At 60.9% G+C, this 14,334-nt stretch overlaps 1 protein-coding gene across 4 annotated transcripts in view; it reads right to left on the bottom strand.

Moving 5' to 3' along the window:
- TTC28 (tetratricopeptide repeat domain 28) overlaps positions 1-14,334 on the bottom strand; it is a 270,751-nt gene that overhangs the window by 37,191 nt on the left and 219,226 nt on the right. For all 4 annotated transcript variants that reach the window (XM_090062067.1, XM_090062070.1, XM_090062068.1 and 1 more), the window contains one exon: positions 5,259-5,766. In XM_090062067.1, coding sequence (XP_089918193.1) covers positions 5,259-5,766 — 508 coding nt within the window. The remainder of the gene's footprint in view (positions 1-5,258; positions 5,767-14,334) is intronic.

Genomic DNA, 14,334 nt, shown 5'->3' on the forward strand with positions numbered 1-14,334 from the left:
TCTCCGAGAAAGGCTCGGGGGAGGGGAAGTAGCTGATCCAGTGGCAGAACTGTCCACAAGCAAGCTGCTCTTGCCTGGGAAACGGAGGTTGCTCAGGGCAGAAAACCCTGGCAGCTCCTGGGCCCAGGCAGCAGCTCCTGAAGTGCCTACCGCATGGGAGAGACTCACCCTCACACCTACTCCCGGCTGACTAGCAACGTGCCCTGCCCTGCACCCTCCCACTCATCAGGCGGGGGGAAAGCCGTATGCCCCATGCGATTTGCAGGCTCAGCTCAGGAGGGGACAGCTAGATGCAGACCCACATGCCAGGGATACCCGCTCTCGCTCTGCTTTCCTTTGCAGCCGAAACTGAGACCTGCGGGTCAACGGGAGCCAATGCACTGGGCTGCCCCAGTCTGCAGCTGGGCTCCGTGCGCCACAGCAGCCAAGGCAAAGCCGCGCAAGCAATGGAGCGGTGCAGGGGACCGGCATCCAGGCCCCTGCTCCACGGCACATCCCGCCGCACGGGCCATTGGCAGCCTGTCTGCCCTCCGAGCCAGTCACACCAGGAGGAAGCCGCCAGCAGTGCACTGTCCCGTGAAACACCGAGGGGCTGAGTCACTCGCACACTGTCAGCTTGTACTTCAAAGGGGGTCCCAGGCAGCCGGCCAGCCTGACCACAGCCAGAGCCGCCCGCACGAGACATGACGGACGGGCTGAGCGCCCCGAGGGAGGAAAGACAAGGAGGACTGGGGCAGCTCACCCCACACTGCTGGGACCACTATGGAGGACTGGAGTTGCTCACCCTGTGTGACTGGGACCAGCAAGGCCTTCTTCAGCTCGGGAGAGCACTTCAAGCCCTGAGCTGTGGGATGGACAGGGGCTGCCACGCTCTGCAGCGCTCGCCAGGCTGTCGGTGGTCTCACTGTGATCCTCCCCTGCCCCGGGGAAAGTATCCAGTAACCTCGGCTGAATTCGCACAGGATTTCAGGACACCTGAAACTGTAGCTCGACCGTCTGCCAAAAAACATCCTGCCCATCTCCAAAGATGACACCGAAGGGCACAAAGTCAGGCCGCCCGGCCTGGAAAAGCGCAGCACTTGCCTGCAACTGATCCTTCAGGACTCTGCAAGCAGCTTCCTTCAGCAAAGCCGCAGCCAAGGAGACGCAGGAGACAAGCTGTCAAAGAGCCGAGGCCACGCGATCGCTCAGGATCTTCTCTCCTTGCCAACTGCGCGACACGCCGCCTTCAAGGGCATGCCGGCCTTGCCCTTCCTGCGGGCACTCATGGCCCCACAGGTCGCTGCCCTTGCCCTGCCTAGTTTCCAACTCCCAATCTGGTACTTTTCCTCATTACCTGGCCTCTCTACAGCTGTAAGCAGTGCAGCCCCTTGTCCCCATAACCCCTTCCCAAGGGGTGCGGGGGCATGCTAACATCACACCTTCCTGCTTCTCCCCAACAAGCGCACACCGGGTTTGAATCCCTCCCTGCTGCCAGCACCCAACGCTGCATCTGGTCAGCAAATCTCTCCCATGTGAGTCACCTATTTAATATCACAGCCTGAGCCTCACTCCACTTCCTAGCAGGTATTTCACAAACCTAAACATCATCCAGCTGGCACGGGAATGACTGCAGGTGGCTCGGCCTCCAGCACGGGACACGCAGCCCTGCTTCCAGCAGTCAGCCGTGCTCCCGGGCCCTTGGGCTAACGTCATATAACTATCTTCATCCACTGCTTATTGCAGTTGCACCACAACTGATTTTTCAAATTAATTTTTTGGGCAGGAAGGGCAAAATGTAGATCTGCACCCACCAGGAAAGCCAGGGGAGGGGAAAACTAACCACTAAAACAATTGGTTTTCAGGGAAAATTGGCACAATAGCCAACAGATACCATGCTGTGATCAGACCTGCACACAAAAACTTGTCTAACTCTACCCCAACAGCATAGCAGGTCCCTGTTCTTTATATATTCAGATGCTCAAAAGGTGCCCGAGACGATTTCCGAATTGGACACTTGTTTCCATGCTCGTGACTCCCCAAACGGTTAAAAAGTCTGTGGGCTAAAGATGAGCGTGAGAAGTTGCCTCTCCAAGCGTCGTTTCTGTTCTTCCAAGAGGAGCAAGTGTCTGTCTGACAAGCATCAGCTTCCGCCGCTGTGCCTCTTCAGACAGAGCCAGCGCTGCCTGCAACTTCGCTGCAGTTGCGGTTCCCATCCCCTGGCGATTAAAAGCAGAGCTAGCGTATTTAGTTCCTTTGTGCGGGATCCTGACACTTATCTGAGGAAAACGAACCTGCAAACTGTCTACCCTGGACTCTCACCCCACCCCACGGACACGCACGATCCTGGCAGGGGCGGGGGCCGAGATGCCCAGTACGCAAAGGGGCAAAGCCTGCTGCACCTGCCGCCTGCCCGAGGCGCGTGCAGACGTGCCGGGGGTCCCACGGGTGACGCACAGCTCACGCGCATGCTACTTCCAAGCTCATTCTCCAAGGCTATTTGGGATTTGCAGTGATTATCTATAAGGGATTTAGCTCATTTTCCTAATCTCCCCTGCAAATACGGCAGAGCCGCCAGGCCTAGGCTGAGATGTACATTCCTCCCTTTGCGCGGCAATACGAGCAGCCTACGCCGGGCTTGGTGGGAAGCTGATGAGAGGAAGCAGAAGTTCCCTCAGTCGGTGCTGAGCACCCATTAGCTGCTACGGAAGACTGAAAACCAGCTTTTGCTAATAAGACGAAGTGCCCCGTTGACGTGGCCAGAAGCCGAGCTCTGAGCTGCAGGGGCCGAGGAGGCAGCTCTCGAGATGGGGCTGTGCAGTTGGAAAACACCATCTGCTTTGCGGAGGCTGACAGGCTGAGACTTCTGGTTAAACTCCAGCTCTCCTTGTTGTGAAGGGCTTGATAACTTGCGACTTGCCCTCAGTCCATTACCTTCTGCTTACTGAGTCAGAGAGCATATTATATCTCCCTGCAGAGCCCTCCAGCAGCTGGGCTATGTTATATTCTGTCTCTGTCTCGCTCGGCATTAGATAATGCAGCGAGGAGAGCCTTCCATCTCAATCAGGGAAATGCAAACAGAGAATTTGTGTTGTTTCAGCAAAGAGGCCAACTCTGACATCCTGGCTCAGAAACACACAGTCAGAGACATTTCTGCCTGCCAGTGTGGTTATTTTGATGAGGTTTTGTTTTACATGTGGATTAGATGAAAGACAATTAAGACTTGACTTTTTAATTGGGACTGGATGCATTTTAAATGGCATTAATGGACTTTCTCAACAAGAACCGCACGTTTTCTTTTCTCAGCGTAACTCAACTCTGGCAGAGCCGAGGACAGCGAGGCGCAACTCCAGTGTCGGCTGAAATGTGAGCCCCTGAGCGCAGAAGCTAGGAAAGCCGCTCTGAAGTCGAGTGTGGAGCGGCTGAGTCAGCATTACTGGCTCAAAGTTACATTTCGGCTTCAATCCAATTAAAGAAAAACATTCTCCACTGCACGCCGCCCTGCCCATGATCCTCCAGAAACATTTCTGGAATCAGACGACGTAAGCACCGCTGAGGACAAAGCGGCTGCGAGACCGATTATCTCAGCGAGAAGAGTTTCCTAATCCCAAGTGGCCTCGGTGGGCTCAGAGCTGGCAAAGCGGCAAGCGCACGAAGGACCAAAGCGAGCACGCGGGAGGTCCTCGGAAGAGAGCGCGAGCCTGCACGAGTGCCTCCCAGCAGTGCAGGGCTCCTTCTGGGACGAGACAAAGCGGCTGCGGTGAAACCCTGCGTGCAGAGAGCAGCTCAGCCCAGCGCTCCGCCGCATTTCCCTGCCAGCAGTTTGCCTGCTGGCTCCGAGCGACCGAACCAGAAGGTGCCAAAGGCCCAGGCGAGGGACAAGAAAGGCCCCTCGGTCGGCTATTTGGCAACCCCAATTCTGCGCGGGCAGCGGGATCTCGCTCGCAGGCCTGGGGCTCCCGCAGGCAGGGGCACGGGCAAGTGAGGGCACAAGTTCTGCCGGGCTGAGAGCAGCAGGGACCAATCCCCCCTTCCCTGCCAGCTCACCTGCTCCCACCCCGGAGATGCGCCATGAGCTCCGCGAGGCCGTGCCATGTCCCCCCAACAACCCATGCCGGCGGAGGCCCGAGGTCTCAGCTGCTCAAGGTACACAGCTAACAGACCCCTCAAACTGCCCTGACAAACCCAGCAGGGAGCGAGTGCCTCCCTCCGGCAGGCAGCAGAGCCCAGGGGCATGGCTGAGAGCCGAGAGCTTGCCCCCGGCCAAGGGCAGGGCTTGGCCACAGAGCCCGGGAAGCACCCCCCCCTCCTCTGGGCCTTGCCCCGGAGAGCCTGCTGCACACCCAGGTCTCGCTGCACGGTGCTCGCCTCTCCTTCCTCGCCGTCAGGCAGCACAACCTGGCAGACAGCCCCCGCCTGTGCTGATCCCCAGCCGGGACCTCCTCCTGCGCCCGCGGCAGACGCAGCTACAATAAGCTCTTTGCTGCAATCGGGTATTTTGCTAAATCCCTTGACAAACACATGGGGATGTCGGCTTCCCAGCGGCACCCCCATTCCCCTGCTATGCTAATAGAAACGTTATCAGTGCTGGGCGCTGGCTCAAGGGTGGGCCCCTTGCCTCATCAACCCACTTAGCCTCGCAGGTTTGCCATAATGTGTGTAAAGGAGGAAGGAGGCCGGGCGCTAATTGGAAAGCGGGGCTGTTGTGTTTTCTCCTGTTCACCTTATCTTCTTCATTCAGCTCTTGAAGACTCAGCTATTAAAAGAAATTAAGCAATTCATCAAGCCCATTTCAATTACCTGCTGCTGATAACATCAGCGCACAATTAGCATCTACAAATGAACCGAGTGCCAACTGCCAGGCAGAAGTAGAAGCTAATTTACAGTGTGGGGCAGCCTGCGAGCACTGGGATTCCCGGGGTGGCCAGCAGGCCAGGGGCCTTCCGCTGCCCCGGCTGCCGGGCAGACAAGGTCCCACGAAGGGGTCTGCTGCTGGGATACATACAGCTTTGCCCCTGGCAGGGGATCCCAGGGCAGGAAGCAACTGCCGTGGGGCAGGGTCCCCTCCAACCTAATTAAAACCCTCCCTCCCAGAGGAAGGCCAGACCAGCGAGAGGCAGACAGGGTGGGTGCTGCCCCAATGCTGCTACTCTTTGCATGGGCTTGGCAGATTGGCTCTGCCTGGACCTGGCCCAGGTGCTCCCTGGGCTGCAAAGCAGAGATCAGCCGTGGGACCTCGAGCACGCGGGGACCGATGTCCACGGCAGGTGGGGCCTTACCTAGGTTGGAAGAGGCTCTGCCCTCGGCGGCTCGGTCCTGCAGGCTCTCAGCAATGTGCAGCTGCTCCTCGTGGTACTGCTTGGCCCTCTCCAGGTCCTGCATGCAGCGGGCGGCGTGGCCCAGCCCAGCGTAGGCGCGCATCTCGATGGCCTTCTCGGCCAGCTCCTGGGCCAGCTCCAGCACGTGGTTGTGGTAGGACATGGCCTTGTCGAAGTTGCGCCGGTAGTGGTAGGCGCTGCCCAGGTTGCTGTAGGCGCGCGCCTCCTCGCGCTGGTTGCCCATGGCCTTGGCGATGCCGAGGTGCTGCTCGTGGCACTGCACGGCGTTCTCAAAGTCCCCCATGGCAATGTACACGGCCCCCATGTTGCCCAGCTCCCGGGCCTCTGAGAGCTCGTCCTTGGACTGCTTGGCCAGCAGGACACATTGCTTGTGGCTGGCCAGCGCGTTGGGGTAGTCGCCGATGGCCGTGTACACGTGGCCCAGGCTGCTCAGGGCCGAGGATGCTGCCTGTGGGGAGAGAGGAGGGAAGTGTGAGAGCAGCTGCATGGACCAGGAGGGCTTCTCAGACAAGGTAAGTTTGGGACTGCTGGAGGGACGGTTCCCACCCCGCCCAACCTTCTTTGAGGCCCGCTGGACCCCAGTCATCTGCTCTGGGCTTGGGCCAGGGCCGTCCTTGCTGCCTGGGCTCCAGCCCCACTCGCTCACCCAGAGCCACAGCCAGCAACCAGAGCCCATCCTGGCTGCTCCAGTCTCACCCTTGCACCAGTCCCACCAGCAGCAGGCACAATCAGGGCAGGGGAGAGGGGTCCCTTATCCTTCAAGGGCAAAGACTGGGGATCCAGGCTTGTTCCCACCCAAACAGATCAGACCAGACCAGACCTGCCGTTTAACAGGACAGTGCTTGAAACTCGGCTTCTCCTCCCGACCGCCCCAAGGGTGCCTGGGAGCAGGACTCCGCGTCCACCTGGCAGGGACGACTGGGCCCAGAAGCGAGGCACCACGCCAGGTGCGGGGGCCGTGTCCTAGATAGAGCTGATGCCTCAGCACGGCCGCAGCCGGCATGCCGACCCCGCACCAGGGCCTGGACGCCCCGAGGCTTCCCACGTGCCGCACAGCACAGCAGTGCTCCCAGGCCCGGGGGCACTGCAAACAGCTGCAAGATGACCTCTGAAGCGGAGCCGGCAAGGGCACTGCCCGGCTGGCCGGCGGGAGCCTGTCAAGGCGTCTCGGCGTGCCCAGGCTCCCCTGGCGCCTGCCTCGCTCCCAGGCTCCCTGCGCTCGGGGCGCTGAGCCCTGCGGCTGCTCAGAGGAGCTTGGGAGCACCACGTGCTGGCGCCGCGAGGAGGAGCTGGGAGATGATTTAGATGTGATGAACTATTTATTTACTGAAAAAAGAGTGGCTCTGATGCTGCAGAAGGTGCCTGCAGACTGTCCGTGCAGCAGGGACTGGCTGCAAGAGCAGAGGCTGAGAGCACCGCTCTGCGGACGCCCACTGCCTGTCTCAGAGGCGGGAGACGGGGACGCAGATCCCCTCAGGCGGCGAGAGGTGCTCCCACGCCCTGGCAGAAGACCCCGACCGCTGGGCCACAGTGTGAGGCCACAGCTCCTCCAGCTTCTTTACATGTACCTCCCAAACAAGCATCCCCGGCGGGTGGAAGGAACGGCTTTGTTCTTGATGAAACCAACCCTCGGGTGTTTTTGGTGAGAAAACCCCCAAATGGGCAGCCCTGACGCGACTATTCTGATGACCCGGTTCAGCACCGAGCCCCAAACCATGAGCTACTCCCAGCCGCCCCAAGCGAGCGCCTTGCCCTGGGTCAGGGATGTGCCAGGGCTGCCCCCACGGGAGCCACTGGAGCAGGACAGAGCCTGCCTTTCCCTCCCCAGGCAAGCCCATGTCTCCCCCAGAGCTGCGGGCAGGCCTTGCAAACGCTGTTCTCCCGCTGGCAGCCTGGCACCGGGGCAGGGAAGCCTGCTCGCCTGGGTAATCTATGCTCTTCCTGATTTACCCTCCACCAGCAGTGCCCAGCTCCCGGACTGGACACGTGCAATGGGTGGGGCAGGGCTCCTTTCCTTCCCTGCCCCTCCCCGGGCATCCATCCCGCCGTGTGCCACTGGACACGAGATGGACTGTCCTCTCGCGGCAGAGCTGGCTCCACCACCGTCACCTACCGCTCTTACCGGGAGCGTCCGCCTCCCCGCAGCAGCCCGACGTCCAGGGCTTCTGAAGCTGCGCCCGAAGGAGCCTTCCTAATGATTATTTTTATTAAAATTATATCCCAGCTGGAAGAATAATGCAATGTCAGGAAGATCTATGGGCCGAGTGAAGGGCCGAGAGCGGAGGCGATAAATTATTTCCATGCTCGGCACCATTAAAGCAGCACCGTTTCCAAACCAAGGGTCTGTACATGTGCTGTGTGGATGCAAATTAGCAGATTAATAAGGAGACCAGCTTTTTTGATACAAGAAGCTGAGGCGACAGATTAGCTATTAAATGCAATTTATAGGTCATAAGATATGAAAGTTGGCAAGAAGCTCTACTTCGGCCAGCTCCATAAATAGCAAAGCTGCATTTGCTCTCCCTGAGGTATCCTTTTAAGCATCTTAATTATACCATAAAAACTGCCAGAATTTAAAACGACTTCATTTTTTCACTTGATGCTGCACATGAACTTGGTGCAACACAACAGGCAATGCCCAAGCAGCGCACGCCGCTGAGCTGCAGCTACCGGGAGAAACGCTGCGGCTTCCCGGGGAGGCTCCGAATCAGCAGGCGGATGACGAGGCCTTGGGCTTGCTCACGGGCCCCAGCTGGAGCCCAAGGGGGTCCCTGCCATCCCAGGAGACTGGGGGGCAGTGCAGATGCCTTGGGCCCAGGGGTGGGGAGGCAGTGGGCTCTGGTACCCCCGTGGCGGTCAGGGTTAGCGCTCTCCACGCATGCTGGAAGGAGCCAGGAGTACGTTGTGACTCGCGCCAGGCTGGAAAGGACCCAGCTGGCAGCTGTCCCCGACCTGTCCTCGCTTGCACTGCAGCGAGTTGTGCCGGCCTGACCGCTCTGCCAGCCTGGGGGCATGCAGCTCCACCAGAGCCGGCACGGGGCCTTCCCCCCGGGAGGAACCCGAGCGAACCCCTCGCGGAGGAAGGGCTCGCACTTGCAACAACACCGGCTCAGCAGACCGCTCCTGGCAAGACAGCCCGATACAGCCGCAGGGCACAGAGGGAGGGCGTCTTCACGCTCGGCGTCCATGGGTCTGTACCGGCCTCCCCACCGAACACCAAACCTGGCCCATCCCCGACTGCCGCAACTCCTCCCCGTGCTGAAATGTTTTAGGCCGTTAGCAAGAGTCTGGCATCCAACAAGCCAAATGAAAGCTGAAAGGTCCCAGCAAAATCGTAATTTCTCCGGGCATGGTTACCTGGCCCCGGGCAGCCAGCTGAGGAGGTGCAGGCGCTCATTACCTCGGGAGAGGAGGTGGCCAGGGAGGCCCCGGCTCTCCCCGCCACCATCACTGGGCGACCCAGCCTGCTCCCCGCGCGGAGCGGGGCCGAGACCCCGTCCATTCGGGTGAGCCTCGCCGCAGCGCGAAAAAGGTCTGGCTCTTTGGACAGGGTTCGCAGGCAATGCAGTGAAGTAGCTCCTTGGCAGGCGCTAGCAGGAGCCTGCAGCTCTGTCCAGGTGGGGCGATGGAGCCTGGGCTGAGGCTGCTGCGGCCCTGCAGGCAGGGGCGGGAGTTTCTGCTTAGGGACGTTTCATTTCCGTTGAAAGTGGCTCGATATTGCATCCACACCCCAAGCCCAATGGGAAAATGCGCGCCGATCCCAGAGCACTGCAACCGCAGCACAAGCACATGCGCGGGGGCTCCCGCGATCTCTGGGACAGTGGCCTCCGGTGTGCCGCAGAGCCAGGCCGCTCTCTCCACCCGTGCGTGGTTAGCGGCTCCGATGCCAGCTGAACAAACCCGTACCTGCCCCACGGCCTTGCAGGGTTGTGGACAAAACCCGCAGGCCTGTTTGCTACCGACCTCAGCAGCATCGGGTTCAAAGGCTGGAGAGGAGGCACATCCCAGCAGTGCCAGATCTTGGCCCCGCCGTGCCCGAGCCCCGCTGCAGAGATCCCAAGAGGGAGCCCGCAGGAAGCGCCCGGGCCTGGGGACCAGCGCGGCGGGTAAAGGAGAGATCTGGGCAACTGGGGCAGCTCGTTCCCAGGGCTTGTAATTCGTGACTCCAGCATCACTCCCAGGCACAGGGAAACACTCGCGTGGGGAATGTGGGTTTGCCAAAGACCACCTGAGCTTGGGAGAAGAGGTTTGGCCTGCTCTGCAAAATGCTCCACTTGGGCTGTCCAGATGAAGCGAGGCAAGAGAAGAGGGATGCAAATGAGGGAGCAGCATGCACAGGGACAACTGTGGGAGCGGGCTGAGGGGAGGGCCGGACCCGGCTGTTTCCACACACGGATTTACAGCTAATGCCGGTGAAGGCTGCTCTTTCACAGCACAACTTGTCCACGTGCTCTGCCGCGGCGGTGCAACTCGCTGCGCAGAGCGAGGCCCGACATGCCTGCTCTCGGAGACAGACTTCTCGATCGTTCCCAAGCCCGCGGGAGGAGAGCTCGCGGCGCTTCTGGCTTCCTACGGGCTGGTTCCCCGCCGCATCCTGTCTCCAGCAAGATAAATATTCATGCTCACACAGTTCTCGTGGGGGTGATTAGTGGGAAGATTGCGGAGCCTGACATTAAACTCGCGCTTGGTGTTTGGGAGCAATCTGGTGATTAAATCTTCAGGGGGACACCAAGGACATGTTTCAGGGGGCTGGTAATAAGACCGGTAAAGATATATTCATCATTGTATACTTAATAAAACCTTCCCCATAACAACATCCGCTGGGGCCTCTAAACAGCTGAACAAACAGGACGGGAGCTCCACCTGCACCGGAGGGGCACCACGAGGCATCAGGAGCACCGGGCTGGCACCGCGGATCACGTTGGCAAGCTGCTTTGCTTTGCGATGGGGCGAGGGGAGACCGGGCTGGCACCGCTGGGGTTTGCTCCAAGAGACGCAAGGAAAATCAACGTTCTCCAAAGCTGACAGAGACAAATTTTGCAGTGGGGTTGCTCACACCTATAATTATGCAATTTATCTCTTTAATAGAAAGCAGACTGTCCTGCCGCCGCGCTCCAGTGCAGAAGGGAGATGTAGAGAACACTTCTAATTGCTCTCCTTTTCCTGGGAGCGACAGCCCGCTTCGCCTTCTCGCTGAGTCAGGTAAAGCGTCTGATGCCAAACAGATGTGTATCCGGGGACCACAGCGAACGGGGCCCTGGCAGCCGGGAGGCACGTGCCGGGGCCACGTCACCCACGCCCGGAAATGGCTCTTCCGTGGCCGCGCTGCTGAGGATGGCACCTGGCAGAGCAATTGCCCCGTCTCTCTGCACAAGAGCCCGGGAGGGGCGAGCCCCAAAGCCGCTGCGCGCGGGACGGCGCTCCCAGGCTGCCCTCTGCCCCCGCATGGTGTCACGAGCCAAAGACAACACGTGGAGGCGGGGATGAGCTTTGCAGGGGGGGCTTGGCGGAGCAGCAGGAGCCCCCGGCGTCTGGTCTAACAGTGCAGCGCTCTGCGGCAGCCGGCCCCAGGTACACGCAAGCATCCGGCCACAGCCCCACGCAGAACAGGGCCCAGCCCTCACCAGCAAGGGGAGGCCGAACCAGTCTCCAAACTGCTCTCCGTGGGGGGCCTGGCCACCTTGCTAACAGCCCCCTAGCTTGCTCAAGGGTTGAAGGTGCCCCAGGCTCCCAGGGCAAGGTAAAGCCACCCAAACCTCCACGCCACACGCGGGTGGAAAAGACCCCCTCACACAACTGCCCACGACAGCTTGCAAGAAGTCGAACGAGGAGTCCCGTGGCGGAACTGCTGGGCTGCTGCGTGAAAATGGGCCCCTCCTGCTAGCGAGCAGGCTCTGAGGAGCCAGGTAAAGTCAAGTCCCGCGCACGAGGTCCTGCAGGCACGGCCCGTCCTGCACAACGAGCTCTCTGCCATCGTGGAGCACAGCGAGGGCAATGCCACGAGCCTGGCCAGGACATGTGGGGACAGGGTGGCACTCACTGCACCCATCTGCAGGCAGTTCTGTTGCCACCAGGACAAGGGAAAACTTCCCCCCCGTTTGTCCTGCCAGAGGGGCCGCGCAGCACCCTCAGCAGAGTCCCGGGCTCCCCGCCGGGGCCCTGTAGACCCCGAGCCAAGTCCCGCTGAGCCAGGTCTGCAGGACGCAGCCGCTCTCAACCGCGAGATGATTGACTCGGAGCAGCCGTCAGAGTGAGGCTGAGGCTTATGAAAGGCGACTGGCGCTTAGTGCTCGCGTCCCGCCCTGAGCAGCGAGCTGCACGTGTTCAAAGCCTGCGCCGTCACCCAGGACGGAGAGCTAAATGATGAAGATGCTCAGCAGATACTCGGCTTGCTGCTGGCAGCTGGAGATGGAGCCGCGGGGATTAGCTAATGACGGATGCCTCTTCTGTGGGCTTCCCTGGGCCAGACTGGGACCGCGGCCTGCACGGCCCGGCTGACTCAGGAGCAGGGATGAGAGGCCTCAGACAACGAGCTCAACGCGAGAGGGTCAGCTGTCAGCCCTGCCCGAGGTGGGGGCTCCCAGGGGCCGTGCGTGGCCCGTCGCACACATCTCTTCTGCTGTGCTATCAAACCTTTGATCATGTATTTGCAACTGCCCGTGTCCCACGACAGCCCTGAAGGGTGAAGCGGGTGCAGGTACAGACAGACGAATACAGGGCACATCACAACCCCCACGGCCTGCGGCAACCACCCCCCTCAGATCATACATTTCACCCCTTCGGCTCTGCAGGGCCGAGCACAGCAGCGAATGCACGTGGCAGAGGAGGAGCCACGCCACCGAACTCAGACTGCCCAGCCTGCGGGGCGGAGGGGAAGACGCCAGCCTTAGCACGACAAGGTGCGGTCCGTCACAGGTGCACCGCCTGCGGCCAGAGCCACGTGGTGGGAAGCACCGATGCCGATGGAAAGCGCCGAGCCCACCTTCCCGGAGCCTGCGGGGCAGGGAAGCAGAGGTAGAGACCCTCCCACGTGGGACTCCCGCAGCACCTCCTTGCATGGGGGCAGACCTCTATCCACCCATGCTGGCTCCGGGGCATCGCTCAGCCGCTCCTGCAGCTGCCTCAGGCTCCAGCTGTGCAGCAGGGGCCCGAGCCCCTCATGTTCCCCAGGGGGGCACAGAGCCCCTGGCAAGCTCTACCCTTCACAGCACCATGGCTGCCCCAGGGAGGGGGAGGCTCAACTCCGACTCTGAACAGGGTCACGGGACCCCGGCTCCTTCGGGGGCGAGGGACGGCAGCAGGCGGGTCTGTGACGCTCAGCACAGCGGCAGGGGCCAGGGAGACCTGGGCCACGGTGACGGAGCCCAGGCCCAGCCCTGCGCATGCAGAGCAAACTGGAGCAGCCTCTAGTGAGCGCTCCTGACGGCCACGGCGAGTCACTGGAGAGCAAGCAGCTGCTCTCCGCAGCACGGCCTTCACCCCGGAGCTCCCTGGCGCGATGTCCGAGCGCTCTCTCGGCCAGGAGCTCAAAGGCAGCTCGCCCTGAGCGCCTGCCTCCGCTGTGGCCCGTCTCCAGTGCCCTTCGGCTCCCAGTACCCCTGGACTGCTGCCCCGCGTGCCAGGCAAGTGCAGAGGCACGCAGGCGCTGGTGGACCTGCCCTGGTCTGCTTCTCCGACCTGCAGATGCCTGGGGCCCCGAAACGCCCATTCAAGCAGGCACAATTAACTTCTGGAAGGGAGAGCAGCTGCTTCAAACAGCCCACTCCCCTGAATCAGCAGCGCACCAGAACAATGTCAAAAGTACAGCGGGAGGAGACGGCTCCGATCCCCTCTTGATTAACAGATTAAATTGCACAGCCAAGCATGCAGAGAGAGCTCAGCGCTGATCAGAGGGGCTGCCGTGAGCAGGACTGACAACCCGCTCCCATCCCTCCCTTTGTTTAATTATGCCGAGTATGACCGTGGTCCTTGTCCCGCGCTGGATGCTAATGGCAGGCTGCCGTGCAGGCGCGAGGGCAGGGCAACAGCTCGTCATCCTCCTGGCACCGGGGCTGCCAAGGCAAGGCTGGCTCAGCTGCAGATCGGGATAATGCTGCCCTAGCAGGAAACTTGTTCCCAACCTTCTCCGGTTCGGGTGCTTGGAGCTGGGGGTCGAGCTGTGCCCAGGAGAGATGGAAGACCCAGCTCTGATCCTGCCTCAGCACAGGACGGGGCGGCTGCTTGGCCCAGGTTAACAGTGCAAAGGAGAGGGGACGTGGGAAAACTTACAGCACCAAATGCAGCTTTGACGAGGGCAGGGAACCAGCACCTGAATAACCCCATCGTGGAGCAGGAGCCTGAGGCAAAACCAGGCTCCCAAAGTGGGTGACATCCCTGGCCCTGGACATTCATGGGAGGGAGCTGCTCTGGGGACGGTGGAGGGCCCATGTCCCATCTAGACCACTGCTTCGAGGAGGGGGAGCAGCTTCCTAACCTGTGGAGGCAACAGCTCGGCGGGTGGCCTCTCGCAGGGTCCATCCCTGGTTTTGAAATTCGTGCGTGTGGTTTTTGGAGAGGGTGAGGCTGGAAGCCCATTGCTGCTGGGGCAGCGTGACGCAGGGAGCCGGCCCGGCGCGGGCAGACCCCAACACAGGCACGCGCGTTAGGAGCCTGGGTCCTTTCAGATCCTGACAGCAGTGCTGCCTTCGTGTACACAAACTTCTCACTCCTGCTAAGAAATCACCGCTCCCAGCCTGGCCGCAGGCCCTGCCGGCGCATTGGCCCTGACCGTTCCTGCCCCTCCAAGGGCCTCTGCACCGGGGAAGGGGCCCTGGCTCTGCAGGCTGCACACAGACCCCTGGGCTGACTGCAGCCCCGGCCCCGCTCTTGGGGACCAGCTGGAGCAAAACATGCAGTGTTTGTAGAAACGGAGCTGGAAACAATTTGCATGCCGCCCTTTTGCTGGCTGAGCCGCGGGTCCAGGGCTTCTTCCCACTGCATCCCAAGTCGCAGGTCCCGGCACTAAATCCTTCCCAAG

Source organism: Crocodylus siamensis, chromosome 9, assembly GCF_052110815.1.
Source record: "Crocodylus siamensis isolate JL-2025a chromosome 9, ASM5211081v1, whole genome shotgun sequence".
Lineage (NCBI taxonomy): Eukaryota > Metazoa > Chordata > Crocodylia > Crocodylidae > Crocodylus > Crocodylus siamensis.